At 37.7% G+C, this 23,236-nt stretch overlaps 1 protein-coding gene across 4 annotated transcripts in view; it reads left to right on the top strand.

Moving 5' to 3' along the window:
- The window catches only part of LOC138807197 (alpha-ketoglutarate-dependent dioxygenase FTO), a 385,313-nt gene that overhangs the window by 100,237 nt on the left and 261,840 nt on the right, over nt 1–23,236 (top strand). For all 4 annotated transcript variants that reach the window (XM_069992766.1, XM_069992762.1, XM_069992763.1 and 1 more), the window contains exons 2-3: nt 7,939–8,016; nt 14,842–15,460. In XM_069992766.1, coding sequence (XP_069848867.1) covers nt 7,939–8,016; nt 14,842–15,460 — 697 coding nt within the window. The remainder of the gene's footprint in view (nt 1–7,938; nt 8,017–14,841; nt 15,461–23,236) is intronic.

Genomic DNA, 23,236 nt, shown 5'->3' with positions numbered 1-23,236 from the left:
CACACACACACACACACACACACACACAACCTCTGTAAAGTTTATTATATATTTTTCCCAGGTCATCTAGGCAAATTAATATCTGGATTTGTCATTGAGAAATGATCTTTTGTCTAACACATAATTAGGTGGGGTTCATATAGATTTTTTATTTTTGTTTGTTTGTTTTTGGGTCCGGTCGTGGGGTCTGAACTCTGGGCCTGGGCGCTGTCCCTCAGCTCTTCAGCTCAAGGCTAGCGCTCTACCACTTGAGTCACAGCGCCACTTCCGGCTTTTTTCTTTTTTGCTTATGTGGTGCTGAGGAATCGAACCCAAGGCCTCAAGCATGCAAGGCAAGCGCTCTACCACTGAGCCACCTTCCCAGCCCTCATATAGATTTTTAATAGATAATTTATAACTGATACATAAAGCTGTCTTTTTTCAGACACAAATAAATATCAGAAGATAGTCACCAAAATGTATTGAGGACTTTTTGTGTGACAGGTAGTGTTTATAGATCTTTACATGGGTTACTTAACCCCTCATGGGGAGGTATGAAATGAGTCCCACATTACATACTGGACTGGTACAAGTAATTTTGGAACTCACAGTTCAGCTCCTTGACTTGTGCTTTGATGTATAGAAGCCCTCCCCCACCCTGCCTAAAATCTACATAGTTTGTAGTTTGCAAAATGCACTAATTTAAATGGTTAATTTTACCACTTCTGCAAAAAATCCTTTTACCATTGTTTTACAGTTGAGGAAATGGTTGAAAGAGCTTGAGTCAGTCATGGTTCCACACCTAGGAAGTACTAGAATCTGTACTCATTTCTGCTTCCTAATCATGTTTCCCTTTTACTGCTTCCTATTTCATTGAGAATCATACAGGGAACATCACATCTGTGATTTTTTTTTTTTAAGATACATTGTATTATTTAGAAGATGTTTATTTTGACTTCCTTTGCCTTAGTTACTTCCTTCTGATCTTTACAGTGTTAATGAGATGGGTCTTCCTGACCCAGTGGCACCTATCTACAAACCAAATCGGTCTTATACTTGCTTGAAGATCACATGATTGCCTACAGTGAATGTTCACTGGCTTTTATTTGTGATTGTATTTGTGAGAAGACTCAGGTAACAGCATTACATTTTTTTATTATTTATTTATTTATTTTTGGTCCGGTTGTGGGGTGTGAACTCTGGGCCTGGACACTGTCCCTCAGCTCTTCAGCTCAAGGCTAGCGCTCTACCACTTGAGCCACAGCGCCACTTCCGGCTTTTTTCTTTTTGCTTATGTGGTGCTGAGGAATCAAACCCAGGGCCTCATGCATGCAAGGCAAGTGTTCTACCACTGAGCCAACTTCCCAGCCCTGCATTTTTTTAAAAATCAAGCCTGACCACTACATGGAAAATGAAAGCTGGAAGAATTAGAGTTGTTGGCAGCATGGTCTAAAGAGGTTTGAAGAGACAGCAGTAGGATGAAAAGTATAGGCCCTCTGTATGAGTCATAATCCAGTTAATTTATTATGTAATTACCCAAGATGCTTCACTCCTACCTTCAAGCCTCAGTTATTCATAGTCAAACCAGGGCTTAAGTTGTTGAAGAAAGTTCTGCATATTATTCTAAAGTTTTATGGTTTTTCATTGCATGTGCCTTACTAGGTTCTTGTCCCTGTTACTTGCAGGAGTGATGAAAATGGGCAGTAGCCCACAGGCGGTGGTCTTCATGTTCCTCCTACCAGGCATCTCCTGCTTGCTATGTGGCATTTATGAGCAGCTTGACATATTTGACACGATTGTGACAGCAAAGAAGTGTGTGGGCAGCACTGTGTGCTGTAGGGCCCAGCTGTGTGGATGTATCTGTACATTAGGCTAAGAAGCAGATCTGACAACCACGTGTGAGCCACTCTGCCTCCACACCAGAGAGCAGTTTAATGTGCTGTGTGTTTACCCTTTGGCTGGATTCAATACAGAGAATTTGTCAGAGCTGTGCTCATCTATGACAGGTTCCCAAACACCTCATTTGCCTGTGTATGGAATTGTGTGCTTTCTAAAACATTTTTGTATTCAATTCCATGTTTACAATTAAGAAGTAATACCTTTGAATTGGCGATCAGTAATACATTGAGTTGGCTATCTGTTTACATTGTTCAAAATAATATAAAATAGAGTATTTTGAAGGGTTTTTCTCTGCTCTGATGCCCTTTGCAGTCACTTCCCATCTTTCTTCCTGACAGATACCACCGTAATAGGTGGTCATTTATCCTATATGTTTCTGCATGTCAGTGCAAGTAGATGTTGAATCGTGTTTTTTTTCGTGGGGGGAGGGGGTATGTGTGTGAGGGTTGTATTTGGCCAATAGGCACTTTTATTTTTATTAAGGAATGCATATATTTTATCCTACATTTATTATTTACAGCAAACACATTTCATTTGTACATGTTTATGCCAGATTTCATGAAAGTATATTTTTTCTTGTAATAGCAGATCATATATTGAATCTTATAATAATACACAGACATACAAATGAATGTCTGAATCTATGGTATATTCATAAAGATACTGTGAAAACTTTGACACTACTTGTCTAAGGCATGGAGATTAGGTAACAGAATCTAAAACTTTGTTTATTTTTTATTTTATACATTTTTGTTTCAAGCAAGTCTAGATTTTTTAAAATTTTTATTTTACTTATTTTTCTTATGTATTGATTGTACAAAAGAATGGATTTCATTGTAACATTTTCATATGTATACATAACATGTGTTGTTGGCCATGTTAACTTTTCCTAGTACCTTCTCCTGTCTCCCTGATCACCTTTCTCTGTTTTGGGAGCCTTTTTTTTTTTTTTTTTTTTTTTTGGTGCTGGTATTAGGGCTTGAAGTCTGGGCCTTGCTTTCTGGCTTGGCTTTTTAACTCTCAGTTGGTGCTCTATCACTTGAGCCATGCTTTTCAATCTTTTTGCTCCTTCTCTTCCAGAATTATGTTGGTTATTTGGAGATAAGAGTCTCAGATTTGTCTACCCAAGCTGGCTGTAAACCTTGATCCTTATATCTTGGCCTCCTGTGTAGCTAGAATTATAGGCATGGTTTCCAGGTGTTGGCTACGGGGGAATATTTTAAAAGAACTTCTTTGCTTTTATTTACTGTTGCCTTGAATTTCATCTAGCGGTTGCACCTTTCTGTATTCCACTATCCCCTATGGGTGGGCATTTGCATTGCTTTTAATCTTTTTGCTTCAATGAGATAACTCACATATGAAATTCACCCTTGTATTGGCACAGTTGAGTAGTTTTAATGTTTCCAACCTTTTGTTCTGCAAATAATGATGTAACTTTGAGTATATACTTACCTGAACCATGGTAAAAATGTATTTGTAGGAGAAATTCTAAAAAAATATTATGCTGGGTTAAAGGATAAAAGCAGTTGAAGTTGGAAATGAATTGCCAGTTTCCCTCTCAGATGTATTTCACTTTATACTCTTGGAAGCAAAGTCTAAGACAGTCTTTTATTCTTAATGATTTTTTTTTTTTTTTTTTTGTCTGTTCTGGGGCTTGATGTAAGGGCCTGGGCACTGTCCCTTTGTTCAAAGCTAAAGTTGTACCACTTTGAGCCACAGTCTACTTCCTGTTTTCTGGTGGTTAATCAGAGATAAGAGTCTCACAGACTTTGCTGCCCAGGCTGGCTTTTAACTACAATCCTCAGATCATAGCCTCCTCACTAGCTAGGATTACAGCCACCAGGGCCTGCTCTACCTTTTTTTTTTTTAGGTTCATTTGTTTTCTTGTGTTGGTTCTGGGACTTGAACTCAGGCCTGGTGTCTGTCTCTGAGCCCTTTTTGCTCAGAGCTAGCATTCTACTGCTTGAGCCACATCTTCACTTCTAGCTTTTTTGGTGACTAGCTGGAGATGAAAGTCCCAAGGACTTACTTGACTGGGTTAGCTTCTAACTGTGATCCTCAGATCTCAGCTTCCTGAGTAGCTAAAATTACAGGCATATGCCACTGGCGCCCAGCTAGAATTTTGTCCTTGCGACATAGCTGTTCAGGTTTCATTTTTTTTTCCTTCAGTAATGGAGTTTGAACTCATGGCCTCACACTTGCTAGGCAGATTCTATACTACTTAAATCATGCCTCTAGTCCTGTTTTATTCTGATTTCTTTTGAAATAGGGATCCTTTTCTTGCCTGTGCTTTCAAGTAAGCCCCGAGCCACCTACTTTAAGCTTGTCTTTGTAGCCAGGATAACGGGGGGCCCACTACCATGTGTAGTTTTCCTTTTTAGAGATGAAATCTCTCAAACTTTTATGTTCAGGTTGGCCTGGAGTCTCAACTTTCACTCACAGCCTTTCACATAGCTTGGGATGAGAAGTATGTGCCACTATGCCCATCTGTGGGTTGAAAAGGAGTCTCATGAAGTTTTCTAACCAGGCTGGCTTTTAACAATAATCCTCTGGATATCAGCTTCTAAAGTAGCCAAAATTATAGGCTTGAGCCACTGGCATCTGGCTCAGATTATATTATTTTTATTTTCTTGGTGAATTCTTTTTTTAAAATATATTTTTATTGTAAAGATACTATACAGAAGGGTTACAGTTACATGAGTAAGGTAGGCATACATTTCCTGTCCAGATTTGTTACCTCCTCCTTTGTTTTTCCCCTACCATCCCTTTCCTCCCTAGCTCCCAACTCTTCCCTCCCTCACCCTTCCTGAAGTTGTAAAGTTTGTTTTCAGCATAGTGTCTCGTACATCTCATTGCTACAATGGGTCAACCTGTATCTTTATTTCAGTATTTCATTATTTCCCTTCCCCTCCCCAAATTAGAAAAATGTATATACTAGATGCAGGGCACTTGGAATCAAATACAGTTAAAACAGGGATTATACCATGGGTAAAGAACATACAAAAGAAACAAAAAAAAAATCACATAGTATAATATAAGTACATTGAAAACAGCAAGAAAGAGAAAACTTCTTGTGTCCCTATCTTGGGGTTCATTTTGCTTAGCCAGATTACAATATTTTTAATTGTTGGATACTCTGGGTTTCAATTAAACTGAGAGGTGGTTATTTTTCTAATAACTTACTTGAAGCCCTTGACTTAAGTATTTTTGCGTGCATTGATACCTGTTGACCTTTGGGACAAGTCTGTTGATATTTAATCTGACTTACATGGAATATGTAATTCCTTTTGGAAATCTACACCTTTGTGCTCTGCATTATAAGCGGATTAGCTTTATCAATGAACTCTCACAAAGGAGACCTTGAGTTGGGTTTTGTAAGGTGCAGCCTCTGAATTATTAAAAGCTTGAAAGTTTTGGTGGCATTTATAAATATTCTAGTGCTTTGTATTTATAAAAAGTCCTAAGAACTTGCAAAAGGTTCTTGGGAAATTCAGGCTTTCCTGAGCTGAAAATTAAATTGAGGAATAGGATTTTGATTAAATTAGCAATGGTGTACATAAATGTGTAAGTATATTTGTGGAAATATCATTAGTTCCTTTTTGTGCACTAATACTAAAAGCAGATAAACCAATTATCCAATTAGTGAATTATTCAAACTATACAAGTATTGGTATTTCAGGTCCTTAGTAAGAGAAGATCTTTCCCTCTCATTATAGGTCAGAAAATAATCAACCATCAAAACAGAGGTTTTAATAGGTCTAGGATTATGCATAAAATAGAATTTACTGTTTATTTTTGCTGATGACTAGTTATTATATTTCTAGCATTTTTTTCAATATTCACTTCACATTTTGATTTAACAGCTTCAGAAAGCTTCTGAGTGCTACCAAGAGGATGTTTTCTCTGAACTACTCTGATGCTGATGAGTTGTGAATTGAAGGCTTCTTTCCTGGGTCAGAGGCTAAAACACTGGACTACTAGTTGAGTAGGATTTGCAATGTGTAAGATAGTAGTTAGTGGAGCAGTGTGTTTACCAAACCTGTATGCTGTGTGTGTGTGTGTGTGTGTGTGTGTGTGTGTGTGTGTGTGTGTGTGTGTGTGTGTGTGTGTGTGTGTACACGCGCGCGCGTGTGCGTGCGCGTGCGCCAGGCTTGAACTCAGGATCTGGCACTGTCTACTAGCTTTTTCTCTCTGCCCAATCTGGCTTTAAATCCTCAGACCTCACTCTCCTTAGTTCCTATCATTCTAGGTGTGAGCCAGCAGTCTCTGGCATGCAAACGGTGTTCTTTACCAGTGTAGATACATTGGCCTACAGCCAGGTACAGCACAGTCTAATTCTTAGTCATGTCTTACTGGCTTTACCAAAACCCTGACGATAATTTGCTTTTTTAGTGTTATTTGAAAACCACTTATTTCTGCCATTTTTACAAAGAATTAATATGTATTTATGTGTCTGTGTATACAAATATATGCCATTTATATGCCACATACACAGACCCTGTATATGCCTGCATATATGTCTAATGTGTCAGATCAGGTGTTTGAAAAAAAATCAGAATGATAATCACTTCATATGTATTTGCTTTGTTATAAGACATGACCCACTCTCTGACTTCATCTGAGTAGCAAGTGCTGTGTGAGGAAGATATGGATTTTTTTTCTTCCTTTTTTTAAGAAGTAGTTCTGGAGACAGAATTTAGGATTTCCACATGCTAGATAATTGCTCTACCACTTGAGCCAGTACTTTTGGTTTTTAGTTATTTTTTTCTAGTAGAGTTTTATTTGTGCTCTGAAATGTGAGCTTCATATTTGATTCTTACCTAGCTGGGTTTACAGGTATGTGCCATCATGGCCAGCTATTGGTTGAGATGGAATCTCATGAACTTTTTGACCAAGTGGGCCTTGAATAGCTGTCTTCCAGTCTCTGCTTCTCTTATAGCTAGAATTACAGGCATGAGATACTGTTCCTGTAAAGAAATAGTTTTTCTTGAACAGCTTCTTATTACTGAATATTAAAAAGGGTGCTTCATAAAATGGGAAGAGAAAAGCAAAAAAAAAGAATAATATAGGTTTAATAACTATTATAGTAGTGAAAAGTTTATCTATTTATTTATTTAGTTTTCACTGGTCCTGGGCCTTGAACCCAGGGCCTGGAACTGTCCCTGAAACTCTTTGCGCTCAAAGCTGGCTCTCTACCACTTGAGCCACAGCACCACTTCAGGTTTTTTGAATAGTTTATTGGAGATAAGAGTCTCATGGTGAGTAGTTTATTGGAGATAAGAGTCTCATGGTGCTGTGGCTCAAGTGGTAGAGAGCTAGCTTTGAATGCAAAGAGTTTCAGGGACAGTTTCAGGCCCTGGCTGGCATTGAAAACGATCCTCAAATCTCAGCCTCCTGATTACCTAGGATTGCAGGCATGCACCACTGGTGCCCTGCTAGATCAATTTTTTTTTAAGTTTTGTTCTTTTTGCAATATTTAGATTTGAAGTCAGGGCTTGTGCTTGAACCATATCCCTAGTCCTTTTTTGATTTAGTTATTTTTCAAGTAGGGTCTTGCATTTTTGCCAGGATGTCTTAGACTGAGATTGTCTTAGATTGGGATTGCAGACTGGGATATCTTGCTGAGGCTAGTCTTAAACCATGATTCTCCCAATCTGTGCCTCTAGAACATCTGGGATTACAGACAGGAGCCTGAACTGAAAGACTACTTTTACAAAAGCAAATAAATGTTAACAGGATAAGTAAATATTATATTATATTATAATATTATAGAAGGGTGGAAAACCAACTGTGTCTCAAACACAGATAGATAGGAAGATTTGTTCTGGAAAACTATATTGGGTAACTTAAAAAGTTAAGCTAGGGATGAAAATATCTTGTTGTGAAAGATGGATGTGAATCAAACACTTCAAAATCTGTGAATTTAAAAAAAATGTGTGCTTCATCAATTATTAATTACTCAATTTCTATATCTAAAACTCATATATTCAAATTAGCTAAGCTTTCTATTTGAGGTCATTTTACATTTAGTTACATAGAATCTTCACTATTTTTAAACAGAAACTGAGGCTTCTTGAGGAGCTTGAAGACACTTGGCTTCCTTACCTGACCCCCAAAGATGACGAATTCTACCAGCAGGTAAGATTTTATTATTAGTGTGTAGTGATGTGCTCTGATGTGCTTTTATTTATTTAGCCAGTTCTGGGCTTGAACTCAGGGCCTAGACACTGTCCCTGAACCTCTTTGTGCTCAAAGCTAGTGCTCTACGACTTGAGCCACAGCACCACTCCTGGCTTTATTGAGTAACTTATTGGAGATAAGAGCCTCATAGGGATTTTCCTGCCTAGGCTGGCTTTAACCCACGATCTTAGATCTCAGCCACCTGAGTAGCCAGGATTACAGGCATGAGCCACCAGTGCCTGGCTCTGATGTGTCTTTTTTTACCTGTGAGCGTGCTAATATAGGAAGTGGAAAGATCGCTTCCCTGTCTACTTTCTCCATAAGCTCAGTGCCTTTGCCAGACTGCCCAGGCTCTTTCCCACTTTTCTTTTGATTCCTATCATGAGGATATTTTACTTTATATTTTCATTTGAATATTTCTATTATCTTTAAGTAGTTGTATAAAGGAGTTGCCATTCAGCAAAGCAGTTTATGAATTCAGTGCCTCTTGATGTGTCACCCTTCCAACAGTCTCACTCACCACTCTCAACCCATCCCTTCCCTCATTTTTCTTGATTTTCTTAATTTTCAGATTACATATTGATATTTTTTGCCATTTAAGAAAGCAGTTTATGTATACAATGTGTCTTGATCTGTGTCTCTCATACTTTTCTGCCTCTACTCATGTTGTCTTTCTGACAATTGCTGAGTGTCTAGCTCTTCATAACTTCATTTAAATATGGCCTCCCTTGTGAACAGGACCCCAAGTTATCTTACTATAAGTCAAGTCCACTGTGCTCTCCTCTGAGCTACTTATTTGTAAGTACTACTGTTCTTGTGTAGCAATGACTGGATTCTGTGTCTCTGGCCTTTTCATCTTTGTGAGCACCTACCTTTCCATTATATGTGTTAAAACATCTAAGACAAACCCAGTGGCATGGTGGATGGGAGTAGGGGATTCATTCTCCTTACTTAGAAATCTAAGAGCACACTCCACAATCCAGTCTCTCAGAAGAAACCACCCTTCTTGTTTTCTTGGCTTGGCTCTCTTCTATGTGAGGTTGTGCTGAGGAGACTCTGAGGGCTTCCATAGCCCAGGGAATATGTGATCTTTGGACTACATCTAGCATCTCAGAAGAGGATCTACTGGTTCCATCGAACTATTCAGAAGTGGGGTCATTGGCCTCTATAGTAGCTTCCTTCCACCTCTTCTTCCTTCCCTGACCACTCAGGATTCTACAGACATCCAGAGTCAGATCCTTACACTTTCTGTTCCAAGCCCTTCAGTAGTCTCGCAGCTTAGTCAGAATAATAGCCTAAAAGCCTCACATAATGCATTCACCTACATAGCACCCTCACCCCATTTCCTGTTCTCCTTCTCCCCACCCCACTCTCCTCATTCTGCTGGCACTCTTCCTCTTCTTGAAATGAGCCAAGCATAGCCCTTCCCTGGGGCCTTTGCTCTGGATGTCCTCATGCTCAGAGCACTCTTCCTCTGGGTCTCTGTAGGGCTGTGTTCTTCTGTCTCCATATTGCCTTATCAGAGAGGTTCTCCCTGACCATGAGGCCTTCCTGTTCTGCCTTATTTTTCTATAGCACTTACCACCATATACGATACTCTTCACTTTTATTATTTGTTCATGTCTGGCTCTTTTTTTCTTTTCTTAATTAAGCTTTATTTTATTAAATAGGATTTCAGCATTATTCTTGATTTTAAAGAATTCTTTGCACTTAAATTGACTCCAGCTCATCCAATCACTTTGTCATAAGTAAATGTAAAATCTTGAATTTTGTAATTGATATTAACAGAACATTGATTTAGAAATTTAAAAGTGGGATAAGCAGTAGTACTCACTGGATCCTATGTTGAAAATGTACTGTACAATTTGTGGGTAGAGACAAGAAGGAAAAACTGGGAGAGACCAAAGGAAAGGGTGACATTAGCCAAAAGAAATGTACTCATTACCTGACTTATATAACTGTAACCCCTCTGTACATCACCTTTCCAACTATCATTATTTTTCAAACAATAGTTAATACCCTGCTTTTCTTTTTTTTAAAACCAGGTACAAGATCAGAGAGAGTTCTCTTCTGAATTCCCAGCACCTACTGTTTTGCAGGTTTTGTGCTCCATAAATAGGAATTCAATAGTGAGGATTTTCCAGATTTCCTTGCTAATTATCCCTCATTCCTATGGCAATACATTCATGCTGTACTAAGTCTTCCTCTAAACTACTGGCTTCCATTTTTGTCTATGCTATTAAAGTATGGGACATTATAAAATAAGAACTGCCTTAGTTTTTTTCCATTTTATTTATGACACTTGATATTGTAAGTATTGGATAAATGTTAAAATACACACACACAAGAACATGAACTGCCTAATGATGGGCCACTGTTGTCACTTTGTAGCAAAGCACTTTTTCAGCAGCCTGTGGTGGCTGGGGCCTGGCTTACAGGGACTGCTGGATGCACTTCTTCTAGGGCACAGCTTGCCATCATGCAACTGTAGACGGTCCCAAATAAATGAGTATAGCCTTTTAGTGTTGGGATGGCTGCCAAACTGCAAGCATTTGCAACAGAAATTATAGAGAAAATGTTAAGATGGACAGTGCAAGTTGCTGTCAAGTGCAAAGTATAAAGTATTACAGCATAATATTAATTGCCAAATTAGGAATGTACTACTCTGAAGTCAGAGTTTACTGACATTGTTAAGTAAAGGGCATTTCCCAAGTCACTTGAAGGCTCTGTTTTAATTCACTCTATCTAAGGTGAAGTTTCATTGAGTAAGTTCCATTAAGTAAGTCTCCTAAAAACTGGATCTTAACCAGTTAACACCATGTATGACTTTTTTGGATGATGATGTTCTTTCACAGCATCCCTTGAGATGAGAAGGAAAGGTAAAGCTTTGTGTTAGGTTTAACATAAGCAAAATCATAAAGCCTAATCTCTGGAGACTTTTAACACTCGCATGTTTCAGACATTGGTAAGGGCCTGGCATGTTGGAACTTTATATCCACACACCTTTCCAAATACTTAGTAAACTATGTAATCATCATTAATGTCACAATATCATTTGTATATTCAAGAAATATAGACCATGACCATACAACTACTAGTATAATTTCATGACTCAGTATTCCCTGGAAAAACTTTTAACTGGATTAAACAAAAAAATTTTACTAACATATTTGAAAAACTGCCAACAGCTGCTCCAAATTACCGTGCGATATCTGATGTTCTGCATATACCTGTCCAAAATGGAAAGTGAACTTATTTGTTTGACAGAATGAATTCAAATGATTTAATGTTCAGTTTTTTCCCCCCAAAGTTACTTGTTCTCTTTAGAAAAAAATCTTAACAAATGTTACATAGCACATTTTTGTGTCAGGCACTAATTTAATCACTTTATAAATAATAAAAGACCAAGACATTTAGAGTGAGAGTTTTCTCACTTGGATTTTCCTTGAGATAGTGACAAAATTAGCCAATTATCACTAATTGTTCTCATTGTGTAAAATGAAATTTCCCTAGAACATTCAAATAGTAGCAGAATTTCTGCCCGATAGTTTTGATTATTCATGGTCTGCAAAAAGAATTGCCTGGCAAAAGAAATGTAAAAGTTCAGAATTTTAAAATGCAAAATCGTTCCTTGATTTTTAAAAATTTTTTACATTTATTTTAGAAAATTTGAAAATAATGTAATGTCAGTGGAAAAAATAAAACATTCCCACTTATTTTTTCCTAGAGATTTGCATATTTTCTGTCTTTTCTTTCTGTATTTTCATGAAACCAGCATCTTCATAGTTTGTTAATTAATGCTTTTCATAAAGCAATATAAAATTTCTAGTACATAATAAATAAATAAATAAATAAAATTTATGTACATTCACTTAACATTTCCCCCTTTAATCTTATTTGCCTTTTGTGCATTTTGGAGGCTTTTATTTTTTAATTATTCTACTAAAAATCTGCTGAATGTTTTTTTGATTTTAATTTGTTCTTATAATCTAGTGATTATAAGAATGCAGGGCCTGATTCTCACTTGTTTACTTGGCACTCTACCATTTGAGCTACATTTCCAGTCTAGCTTTTCACTAGTTAATTGGAGAAGAAGTCTCTCTACCTTTCCTGCCCAGGCTGGCTTCAAACCACAATCCTCCAAGTCTCAGCTCCTAAGTAGCTAGCATTGTAGAATCAGCCTCTCCTGAGTAGCTAGGACTGTAGACCTGAGTCACTGCTGCCTGGCTGAGAGTATATTGGTACCTTAGAACATAACTAGTTAGTGATAAAAGGAGTTATTGCACTTTACTATAGAATGTTTGGTCTGCTAGTAGGATTGTATTGGCTGTTTAGCTAGAAACTATAATATTAGTGTTTCTGTTTTTCCAGTTGGGATGAATAAAACCTAAATGGGATCCTTGTGAGTTTCAAGATGGTCCATAGTAATGTAAGAGATGAATGTTCTTTTTACATTCATTATCACAAAGCTCAGGCACTCTCCTACTGTTTACTTTTTTTTTGCATTCAACTTCACTAATTGATTTTTCTTTGACATAATTCTATTTTTCATAGACTTTCTCTGTGTTCAGCCAGAATAGGTTAGTTTATGCTGCAGTAACAAATAACCCTCAATTCTCAGTGGCTTTGCCCAATAATATTTCTTGTTCAATTTACATATCACTTGTGGATTGGCAGAGAGTCACTACTCATTAAAGTAAGTCAGGAATCCAAAGTGGTTACTTTGCCAGAGGGAAAAAGAATGTTCTGGAAGGTCTTGCACTGGCAATGAATTGCCCTGGGCTGGAAGTGGCAGCCATCATTTCTCAATGGACAGAATAATCACATGTTTCATCCATCATGAGGGATCCAAAAAGCTGGTTGGTAAGGGGAAAATTTTGGAACTATTGTTCCAGAATAGGAACAGGACACAATCTTTGCTTGTGATTCACTTTATAGTTTGCTGAGAAAATTGAAGGGCTCCCCAATCACCAAATAAAAGAAAACAATTATGAAAAATCTTCCACTAAACTAATAGTGAGGCGTGGTGGCTCACACATGTCATTCCAGTATTCAGACTCAAGCAGGATATCACATTTTAAGTCAGTCTGGGCTACATATTGAGACCCTTTCTTAAAAATAAAAATAAAACTAAAAAAGCGAAACAAATAAAAAAAATCAATAAAAGGTAACCTCTGAAACTTATCTGCCCATTATCAACCTGTCTGAATTTATATTTTTTCTTTTTCCATCCTTTTCTAATACAGGAAATCATCTCATGTTCAAATGTTTTGGATCATAAACTTGGCCAATAATAAATTTGTACACATTTAGTGCTGTCCTAGTAAATGTTTAGTACCTGGCTTTCTGGAGGAAGTTCCAACCTGGATCATGTGTTAGTTTATATCTATCTTAGTGCAGGCTCTTGTAGCTAGTATTAGCTCTTACCTAATTTGACATATTCACATGTATCAAGTGGTTTAAAATCCTGCCTGATACTATAACTAAGAGTGAAATTTTAAATCATTCTGCTCCCCTTGAAATCTTCCACTACAATTAGAGTGAATTCCAGATTCTTCACTGTGTTCTGTGCATCCTGGATTCTGCCTTCCTTTTGTCCTTCTTACCAAGTACCATTGAACTCTGGCTATGTACAAATTCATGGGTCAAATGGTAAGGAGCCAAAGTGGTGAAGGAAAGCTAATACAGTCCTCCTCTCCATCAGTAAACCCATGTGCTCCTGCATAAGGGAAGAGAATTATTTTGTTACTTTTCAGTGTCATTAGTTGGATGATTACATCATTTCATCGTTCATCCAGCCAGCCACCCATTTAACATTTGTTGAGTATATTCTGTGCACTATTTTCTAGTTGTGAACAAAATTGCATGGCTCAGTGTTCATGGAGCTTAGTTTAGCACAAGACTAGAAGTGTGGCTTAAATGGAGAGTACTTGGGAGGACCTGAGTTCACTTAAAAAAACAAACAAACAAACAAACAAGAACATATGCTGTGACATCAAATGCCAGGTCTGATGTTCACAAGTTGTTTTTGATTTTGAACAAGTTTTTTTTTTTAATGTCTCCGTGCTTCAGTAGTTATATCTATAAAACTGGAGAAAATGACACTGCATAAAATTGTAAGAAATGAGTTAAGGTGTATAAATCAGTTAGTTGAATCGTTGGCTTATGGGGCTCTTAATATATGGATAATGAGTAGTTAGTTCATAAAATTGTATTTTTCTGGGAGAGCCAAAGGCTGAGGGTTCGAAGGTAGGGAGAAATGGTTATAAGAGTAGCCTGGGAGGAGCGCTGGGAAGGTGGCTCAGTGGTAGAGTGCTTGCCTTGCATGCATGAGGCCCTGGGTTCGATTCCTTAGCACCACATAAGCAGAAAATACTGGAAGTGGGGCTGAGGCTCAAGTGGTAGAGCGCTGCTCTATAGCTGAAGAGCTGGGGGCCTGGGGGACAGCGCCCAGGCCCAGAGTTCAGGCCCCACAACTGACAAAAAAAAAAAAAAAAAAAAAAAAAAAAAAAAAAAGAAAGTAGCCTGGGAAACAAATTCTTACTTTTTGTTTCAGTTGAAGAAGATTAATATTTTGGGCTTAAATTTGATCATTTTAACTGGAAAGTTTGACATTTATTTCAAGTCTTCTTTTGTTAGACTACGAAGATAGGAATCTTCTTTGGAAATGCTACCTGGTAGGCCTCCCTTCTCCCAATGTCCTCAAAGTAGCACATCTTTGAAATAATCAAATTATAGCAATTCATCAACTTCTTTATTTTTTCCTTTTTGCTTTTGTTTTAGTGGCAGCTGAAATATCCTAAACTGATTCTCCGGGAAGCTGCCAGTGTGTTGGAAGAGCTCCACAAAGAGGTCCCTGAAGCCTTTTTCACACTGCACAAGCATGGCTGTTTATTTCGGGACCTGGTAAGGATTCAAGGCAAAGATCTGCTCACTCCGGTATCCCGCATCCTCATTGGGAATCCAGGCTACACCTACAAGTACCTCAACACCAGGCTCTTCACAGTGCCCTGGCCTGTAAAGGGCTCTAACATAAACTATACTGAAGCTGAGATCGCAGCTGCATGCCAGACCTTCCTTAAGCTCAATGACTATCTGCAGGTAGAGACCATCCAGGCTTTGGAAGAACTTGCTGTCAAAGAGAAGGCTAATGAAGATGATGTGCCAATATGCATGGCAGAGTTTCCCAGAGCTGGTGTGGGGTCATCCTATGATGATGTAGTGGATATTAAGAGCAGAGCGGCATACAATGTGACTTTGCTGAATTTCATGGATCCTCAGAAAATGCCATACCTGAAAGAAGAACCTTATTTTGGCATGGGAAAAATGGCAGTGAGCTGGCATCATGATGAAAACCTGGTGGACAGGTCAGCAGTTGCAGTGTACAGTTATAGCTGTGAAGGTATAGTCTACTCTAATTGTAATATGACCAATTGTTCAGCTCTGAAGATATGCATGTGCATTCTTCCATGTGTGTATACGTACACTGTGTGCGTTTGTGTGTGTGTATCTCTGTGTTTGTGTGAGTGAGTTGTGTGTCCTTTTGGGGCTTGGCTCACCTGTGTGTCTGGAGAATATACCTCTTTCTAGTCTAGCTGTGCTCTCTGGCTCACTGTTACTGCACTAAGAATAGTTTTTGCATGTAAGCAATACTGTCATTTTGACTTCTCTATATCCAGGACAGCAGCATCTTGGATTCATTCAGCCAACTGCTTTTCTCTAAAGCTCTAAGTAGATCATACAGTTGCTATAATTAGCCTGCTAATAAAGGGTCAGGAAAACAGAAATCTATCAAATCTTTCCAGGTTCTCACAGGTGCATATTCTGTGTTGCCAAAATTCTCTCATGGTTGACATTATATCTTGATGAGTGTGATTTGTCAAGTATTGGCTTGTTTTAGGTTTCATATCATTTTTACTACCATCCCTTCTTGCTAGCAGCAGTTGAGATGGCTTTTGTAAGCAGACATTCCTGTTTTCAGCAAATTGTCTATTCCCTCTGCAGTTTTTCAGTTTTAAACCTTGTTGGGTAGCTATGGATAACTTGTTCTTGTTTTTTTGAAATCCATTTGTCTTGGAACAAAGATCATAGATTATCATTTAGTGCCCTACCAAGATTTCTGTCTTTTGATTAGGATCTTCATAGTTTCTAGAACAGCTCTGTAAAGAGGTAGGTGCATGTACAAAGGGCACCATGACCACTGTTTTTTGTCCCTACCTGACTATTTAGCAAAGTAGCTCCTCTGTGTTCTGCTGAAAGATTTTGGAAAACCGAAGTTCTAGATATTCTCTCAGGGAATGCTGGGGCAACTCTAGTTATTTTATTGGATTTTGTTGTTATTACTTGTGTTTGCCTATGGCCAATTTTAAAAATGTCTCTATGTTTCAGTATAAACTAGAGAAAATAATAGTATGCCTAAAATCATGAAAAATGAGTTAATGCACATAGATCAAGTAGAGCAATATGTGGCTCACAGTAGATACTTAATATCAAGTACAATAAGTACTTGATAAAATTGTGCTTTCTTTTAGAAAAATGGTTTAAAGAAAAATCTCATTATAATCTTAAATTTCTTTCAATTTTTCAAATCTCAGAGAATTCCCCAGGATTACTAATACCTTTTCTAATTTTACTTTTTGCTTTCTGTCCAAAACCAGGAACTAGTTTAATGGTTGGGAATTTCACCAGCATTCCTGGCATATCAACTAATGATGCAGATCTAAGAGCAAATCCCATGAAAGGATTCAGTGCTGTCCTAAAGGAAAGAACTAGAATGCTCTGATCTTTAAAAATACCTTGCCAGAAATTGGAGAGATATGGAATTCCAGAACTCTGATGCAAAAGAGCAATGGCATCGGTTAGTTTCTTTTGGATAGAGGCAGCACTGTGAACCTGCAGCAGTGTATGCAACTGCTTGACCTGCTACAACCATGTCTTTGTATTCTCACTTATTCTGTCTATAGATTTCATCTTCTATTGTGTGTTCTTTGTATGGGTGATCAAATGAATTTTGAAAGCTAGGATTCCTTTCAGAAAGGAATTTAAAATTTTAATAAATAGTTTCTAAGGTGAAGAGTAGGTAAGATCGATACAGTATATAGTTATAAAATATAAATATATATTATATACATAAATAATACATATTATATATTATATAAATATATAAACAGAGAAATCTTCATACTGGCAATTGTCATGGGTGGAACTAGGGAAGGTGATCTATAAGAGTTTTGTTCTCTTCTGGGATTCCTGTAATTCTATCCAATAAAAATGACAGTACTAAGAGCTCCTGCTTATTGAATATCTACTGTTGGAGAGAGAGAGAGAGAGAGAGAGAGAGAGAGAGAGAGAGAGAGAGAGAGAGTGTCACTGTAAAGCACTCTGCTATGTTATAAGCAGGCACATATATATGTATATATACATACACACACAAACATATATCCTGTCTCTTATTAAGAAGCCACATTGACGGGGCTGGGAAGGTGGCTCAGTGGTAGAGCTTGCCTTGCATGCATGAGACCCTGGGTTCCATTCCTCAGCACCACATAAGCAAAAAGCAAAAAAAAAAAAAAAAAGAAGCCACATTGAAGTTTAGGATAGTATTTTGTATGTGTTTATAAAATTATGAACTTTCTCTTGTGAAGGGATGCACACTTGTATTTCTCCTCTCCTCTCCTCTCATCTCCTCTCCTCTCCTCCCCTCCCTTCCTCTCCCCTCCTCTCCCCTCCCCTCCCCTCCCCTCCCCTCTCCTCTCCTCTTTCTTCTCTCTTTTCTTGGTTGTAGGGCCTGGACTCTTGGCCTGGATGCTGTTCCTCAGCTCTTCAGCTCAAGGCTAGCACTCTATCACTTGAGCCAAATGCTACTTCCGACTTTTTCTGCTTATGTGGTGCTGAGGAATCGAACCCAAGGCCTCATGCATGCGAGGCACTCTACCACTGAGCCACCTTCCCAGCCGCACAGTTGTATTAATACTATTTTTATTAAGAAATGAAGAAACTAAAGCACAAAAGCATAGTTAACTTGTTCATGGTTACATAGCTAGTAATTAACAGACCTAGGATTTAAACCCAGACCTCTGAGGGTCTTAGTGTCTTAACTTCCAAAGCATTATATCTTAGGAGCCAGTATTTACTATCCTATACTGTCTATAGCCTTGTGGGTTGGGGTTTTAAGGTATCCATTTTCTGAAAGGGTGAAGGGATCCTTCTGGCTCTGACAGCTTCCTTTCTCCCCCACATCTGTTAGTTTCCCTGCACATATTCTCATGTGATTGGATTGGATAAGCTTAGTCTATGAAATGGAAAAGTTCTTGACTATTGTATGCTTTTGGTTCAGGTGCTAAACAACCAAACATCTTTCTAAGAACAACTTTTATCTAAGAGTTTCCCCCCCACCCCCAAGTGACAAGTGATATCTTTAGTTTTCCACCAGAAAGTAAGGTAGGGATAAACTGTCTTGTAATCCTAGGGAAAAGGTTGACTTGAAGAGCCATTTGAGTTAAAATCCTGCTTGGGATTGAATCAGCTTTATAGGGTCACAGAGTAGAAACTACAGAATCTAAATTGTTTCCCATGACCTTGAACATATTGAGTGATTACTAAGGGAAGTTCAGTTAGCCATTTTAGACACTATGGGGATTCAGAGATACATCAAACCTTCTGTGTGTCTTGAGCAGCTAGATGATATAAAGTGTGCTCTTGGGATTATAATTCTTTTTTTTGGTCGGTCGTGGGACTTGAACTCTGGGCCTGGGCGCTGTCCCTCAGCTCTTCAGCTCAAGGCGAGCTCTCTACCACTTGAGCTACAGCGCCACTTCCGGGATTATAATTCTTAAATGATGAAACTTTGGATCTAGAAGAGATTTTTGAAATCATCTGGTTTTTGTATCCCAAGGGGAGAAAGGAAGTAGCTTGCCAGAGGTCACATAGTTACCTAGTGACAAGAGCAGGGATGTCAGCTGAAGAGTGTGACTTGCTACTAGAGAGGTTCACATAAACTGCATTGGGAGTTCAGATTCAGAAGTGATTACTTCTTACTGAAATTAAATTCAGTTGAAGCTTAAAATCTTCAGGACTTTGCTTTCAATACCTTTTCCCAGGGAAATCTTCTTGTAGATTTATAATGAGCCAATCATCCCTCTTTGGTTTATTTTCATGAGTAGAGGTCATTGAGAAGTAATTTGTATAGGATACGTGTAATTATATACTAAATTCATTGGCTTTCATATGCATTTCTAGTTAATAGATATCTCTAGAAGGAAGATTGAAATGGTAGAAGTTTTAATCAGGAATGGCTTCAGGGAGCCATATGTAAATAGGCAAAGTATTTGATTTTCCTTTTCCAGCTTTACTGGCAATTGGCTGTTACTCCTAGCTGTATAAAAAGAATTTTAGCAGGGAAGGCCTTAAAGAAAGGCCCATTGTTTAATATGGCCCAAATCTTGTTGTTTGGAACATCTTCAAAAGTGTCACCTAGACAATAACTATTGGTTTGTATTTTTGTTCCATTGTTTGGACATTGTGACATTGTGTTTGTAGAAAAAGTAATTATTAAGGTTTCAAAATGGTATTTTAATATTACAGAGTATCTCCATTGTTTTTTGGTCTCTTGTGAAGGATCAAGGAGACTTGTAGAAGGAAGAGAGTCCAATCCATGTTTCCCATTGAGTGTATGATAACCTGCAAAGTAGGGACTTTATAATCATTTGTTGTTGTTGTTTTTTTTTTTTTAAGAATCCTAAGATTCCCATCCAGGTTTCTGATTTGGGAAAAGCTGAATCCTCTAAAGAAGGAAATTTGTTCCATATTCTTGACTTTACTTTGAAATGAACAGCTCTTATATTCCTTAGGTCATCATTGTGACCATGTGAAACTGTGTTATAATTTGGGCTAGGGGTTTTGGAGCATCCTTATTTTTTATTTTTAGAGCATCATAATTTTCAAAAGTGACATTTAATGTTTTTCTTTGCCTCTCAGCATCCCTGACTTAAGATCTAATTTGGTCTGTGTTTTTGTCAGTTATTTTTAAGAGCTCTTACTACTGCACAGTAAAACTCATAGGGTTCTTCAAGGTACTTAAAAAAAAACTCCCTGGGAAACTATTTGTTTAAAAATTATATTTATGTTTTTATTATCTTTCAGTAGTTGTACAAAGAAGTTACCACTCAACAAAGCAATTTATGAATATAATGCATCTTGATTTATGTTACCTTTTCATCATTTTCCATTCTTCCTAACCCAACCCTTCCCCTCAATTTTCTTAGTTTCTTTCTCTCTTCATTTATCTAACCCCTTCCCTTGGCCTACCCCACACCTTTCAACTGCCAGTTTCTTGGTATTCATTTTATTGGACCATGAGTTTTTCTAAAGAATTATATCACTTGAATTCTTGCCTATAAATACCATGTTTGGGCTAGTATATTTGTGTGCATTTGCATACAACTTTGTGTTTACTTGTATATTTATAAATTAATTCTAACTTGTACACATGAGAGAAAACATGTGTCCTTTGTCTTTCTTGGCTTGACTTACTTCACTAATCATTCTTGGAGAAAATAGCTATTTTCTAGAGTAAATACAGAACTCTTAAAAATCCAATTCAGTTATGTACAAAAAACTTGATTAGGCACTTCTTGAAAGAAGTTACACAAATAGGCAATAAGGATATGAAAATATGCTCAACATCATTTAATCACCAGGGAAATGTATATCAAAGCCACAATGAGATCCCGCTTCACACTCATATATATATATATATATATATATATATATATATACACATATATATATATGAACACCATGCATACATACATAAAATGTAGTATATACAAATAGTGAAATATTATTTACCTTTAAAAAGGAATGAGATTCAGATACATAACATGGACAAGTCCTAAAGGCAGTATGCTCAGTAAAGTAAGCTGGATAATTGTGTGATTCTGCATATAGGGAGTACCAAAGTAGAGTAGTCAAATAAATAAAAGCAGAAAGTAGGACAGTGCTTATATGGAGTGAGAAAGGGAGAGAGGCTGGCATTGTTTAATGAATACTGAGGTTCTGTGTGGGATAATGAAATTATTTTGGAGATGGATAGTATTGAGTTGCACAACAATGTGAATGTTATACCACTGAACTAAACACTTAGAGATGATTATAATAGTAAATTTTATATGTATATATTTTATCACCATAAAAGAGAAAGTAAAATGCTGGGGTATAACTATCAGGGTACACATTATGGAAAAATCTAAAAATAATTATGATAAGTGAAAGAGGCCAGAACATAATTAGATACACAGAGCATGTATTTGATTTCATTTGTATAAAAGTCCAGAAAATGACAACTAGTATAATGACAAAAAGCTGGCAAGCATGTCAGCGAAAAGGAACCCTAATGACAAAAAGCTGATCATTGGTTGCCTGAGGACAGGAAGTAGGGCTTACAAAGAAGTCCAGGGAAATCTTGGCATCAAGATGTGTCAAACACCTTGACTGTGGGGATAATTTCACAGGTGTGCTAAGACTTAACAATATATGTACCTGATTGTATGCCAATTATATCTGAATAAGCTATTGAGAGAAGAAGGGAGTTCAGCCCCCCTGTTTACTTAGCCTTTTCTTGACAACAGAGATGTCACTGCTGGTCTTCTTTTCTTGCAGGCTGTGAAGAAGGGGCTTTTGTCTTTTCTTTCCTCTTGTTTCCCCTTCTTCTTCCCTTTCCTCTTCCTTGTTTCTCTTTTTTCCTTCCTTCCTTCCTTCCTTCCTTCCTTCCTTCCTTCCTTCCTTCCTTCCTTCCTTCCTTCCTTCCTTCCTTCCTTCCTCTCTCTCTCTCTGTCTCTGTCTCTGTCTCTGTCTCTCTCTCTCTGTCTCTCTCTCTCTCTCTCTCTCCCCCTCCCTCCCATTCCCTTTCCCTCCCCCCCTCCTCTCACTTTGTGAAAAGTATTAGGACTGAAGTGCTCTCTTGGTCCATTGTCTGGATTAACATGAGTCCCAGTTTTACCCCCAGTTCTGTGTATTGCAATAGGACAACCCGATAATCTGCCCTCCATACTCTTACCTCTCTGCTTTCACTGCTGCTACTTTTCCCTTCTCTCTCTATTCCATCTACACTTACTGTTTCTGAAACATCCTTATCATGTTCCATGGAGCACATTTGCACTCCATGTTTTCTCCACTAGGCTGTTTTCCCATTAATTTCCAAGTGACACATTCCTTTTTATCCTTGCTCAAATGCTATCTTCAGAATGGGGCTTGCAGGATTTCTGGATTTCAGACTGCAAGCCTGCTGTCACTGGAGGATATTCTTCAAGCATGTGTTTGTTTGTTCATTTGCTTGGGTGGTAAGTGAGAGGGTCCTAGGGATTAAACCATGTCCTCAGTCCTTGAGTTTGTGTTTAATATGATGTCTTGTACTTTTGTACAGCTGATCTCAGACTGTAATCCTCCTAATTCTGCCTTCAGAATAGCTGGGACCAGCGGTGCGAGTCACCATGCCTAGCTTGTTTTGGAGATAAGGTGTACTAACTTTTTGTCCAGGTTGGCCTGGAACCACAGTACTACTATTTCTAACTTTTGAGTAGCTAAGAGTGCAGGTATGAAGAACATGCCTGGCCTCTCCAAACACTCTTTTGAGATTTCAAATGTCTTTATCTTTATTTTAGCTTGACATGTACATACATGGGTATGGAAATCTTAATAATAAAATATTTTTTTCAGAAATTGGAGGACATTGTATTAACACTGTATTTTATGTTGGTTGAGTTCTTAGTTTTCTTCTTTATGTCACTTTGTTAGATGTTGTATAATATCACAGTGGTATACCTATAATAATATCTATGTATGCAATAAAAAATATTTGTTGTTGTTGAGTAATTTGTGCTGTTGGTCTACAAAGTGACTATTATCCAGTAACTGTTGACTTCTATTGCTGTCTGTTCAATGTTCAGTTTTAAGAGTCTTTTCATAGATGGATCTAGCCAGGTTTAATTTTAAAGGTTAAGTATTCAAGGATAGCAATGGAAAGAACTTGTTCTTAGATGTGGCTTTGAATGCTGTATGTAGTTTTACCTGAAATTGGATGAACAAATAATTATCATATTTGGATCAAATCAGTTTGGTTCTGGTCTTCTGTACTATTTACACTGTGAAAGTGTCCAGTAAGTCTCCATGACCATCTTTG

This window comes from Dipodomys merriami, unplaced genomic scaffold (genome assembly GCF_024711535.1).
Source record: "Dipodomys merriami isolate MVZ:Mamm:240054 unplaced genomic scaffold, mDipMer1.0.p SCAF_415, whole genome shotgun sequence".
Classification (NCBI taxonomy): Eukaryota; Metazoa; Chordata; class Mammalia; order Rodentia; family Heteromyidae; genus Dipodomys; species Dipodomys merriami.
Note: the sequence above shows the minus strand (reverse complement) of the source record. Positions and strands in the feature narration are given on the sequence as shown.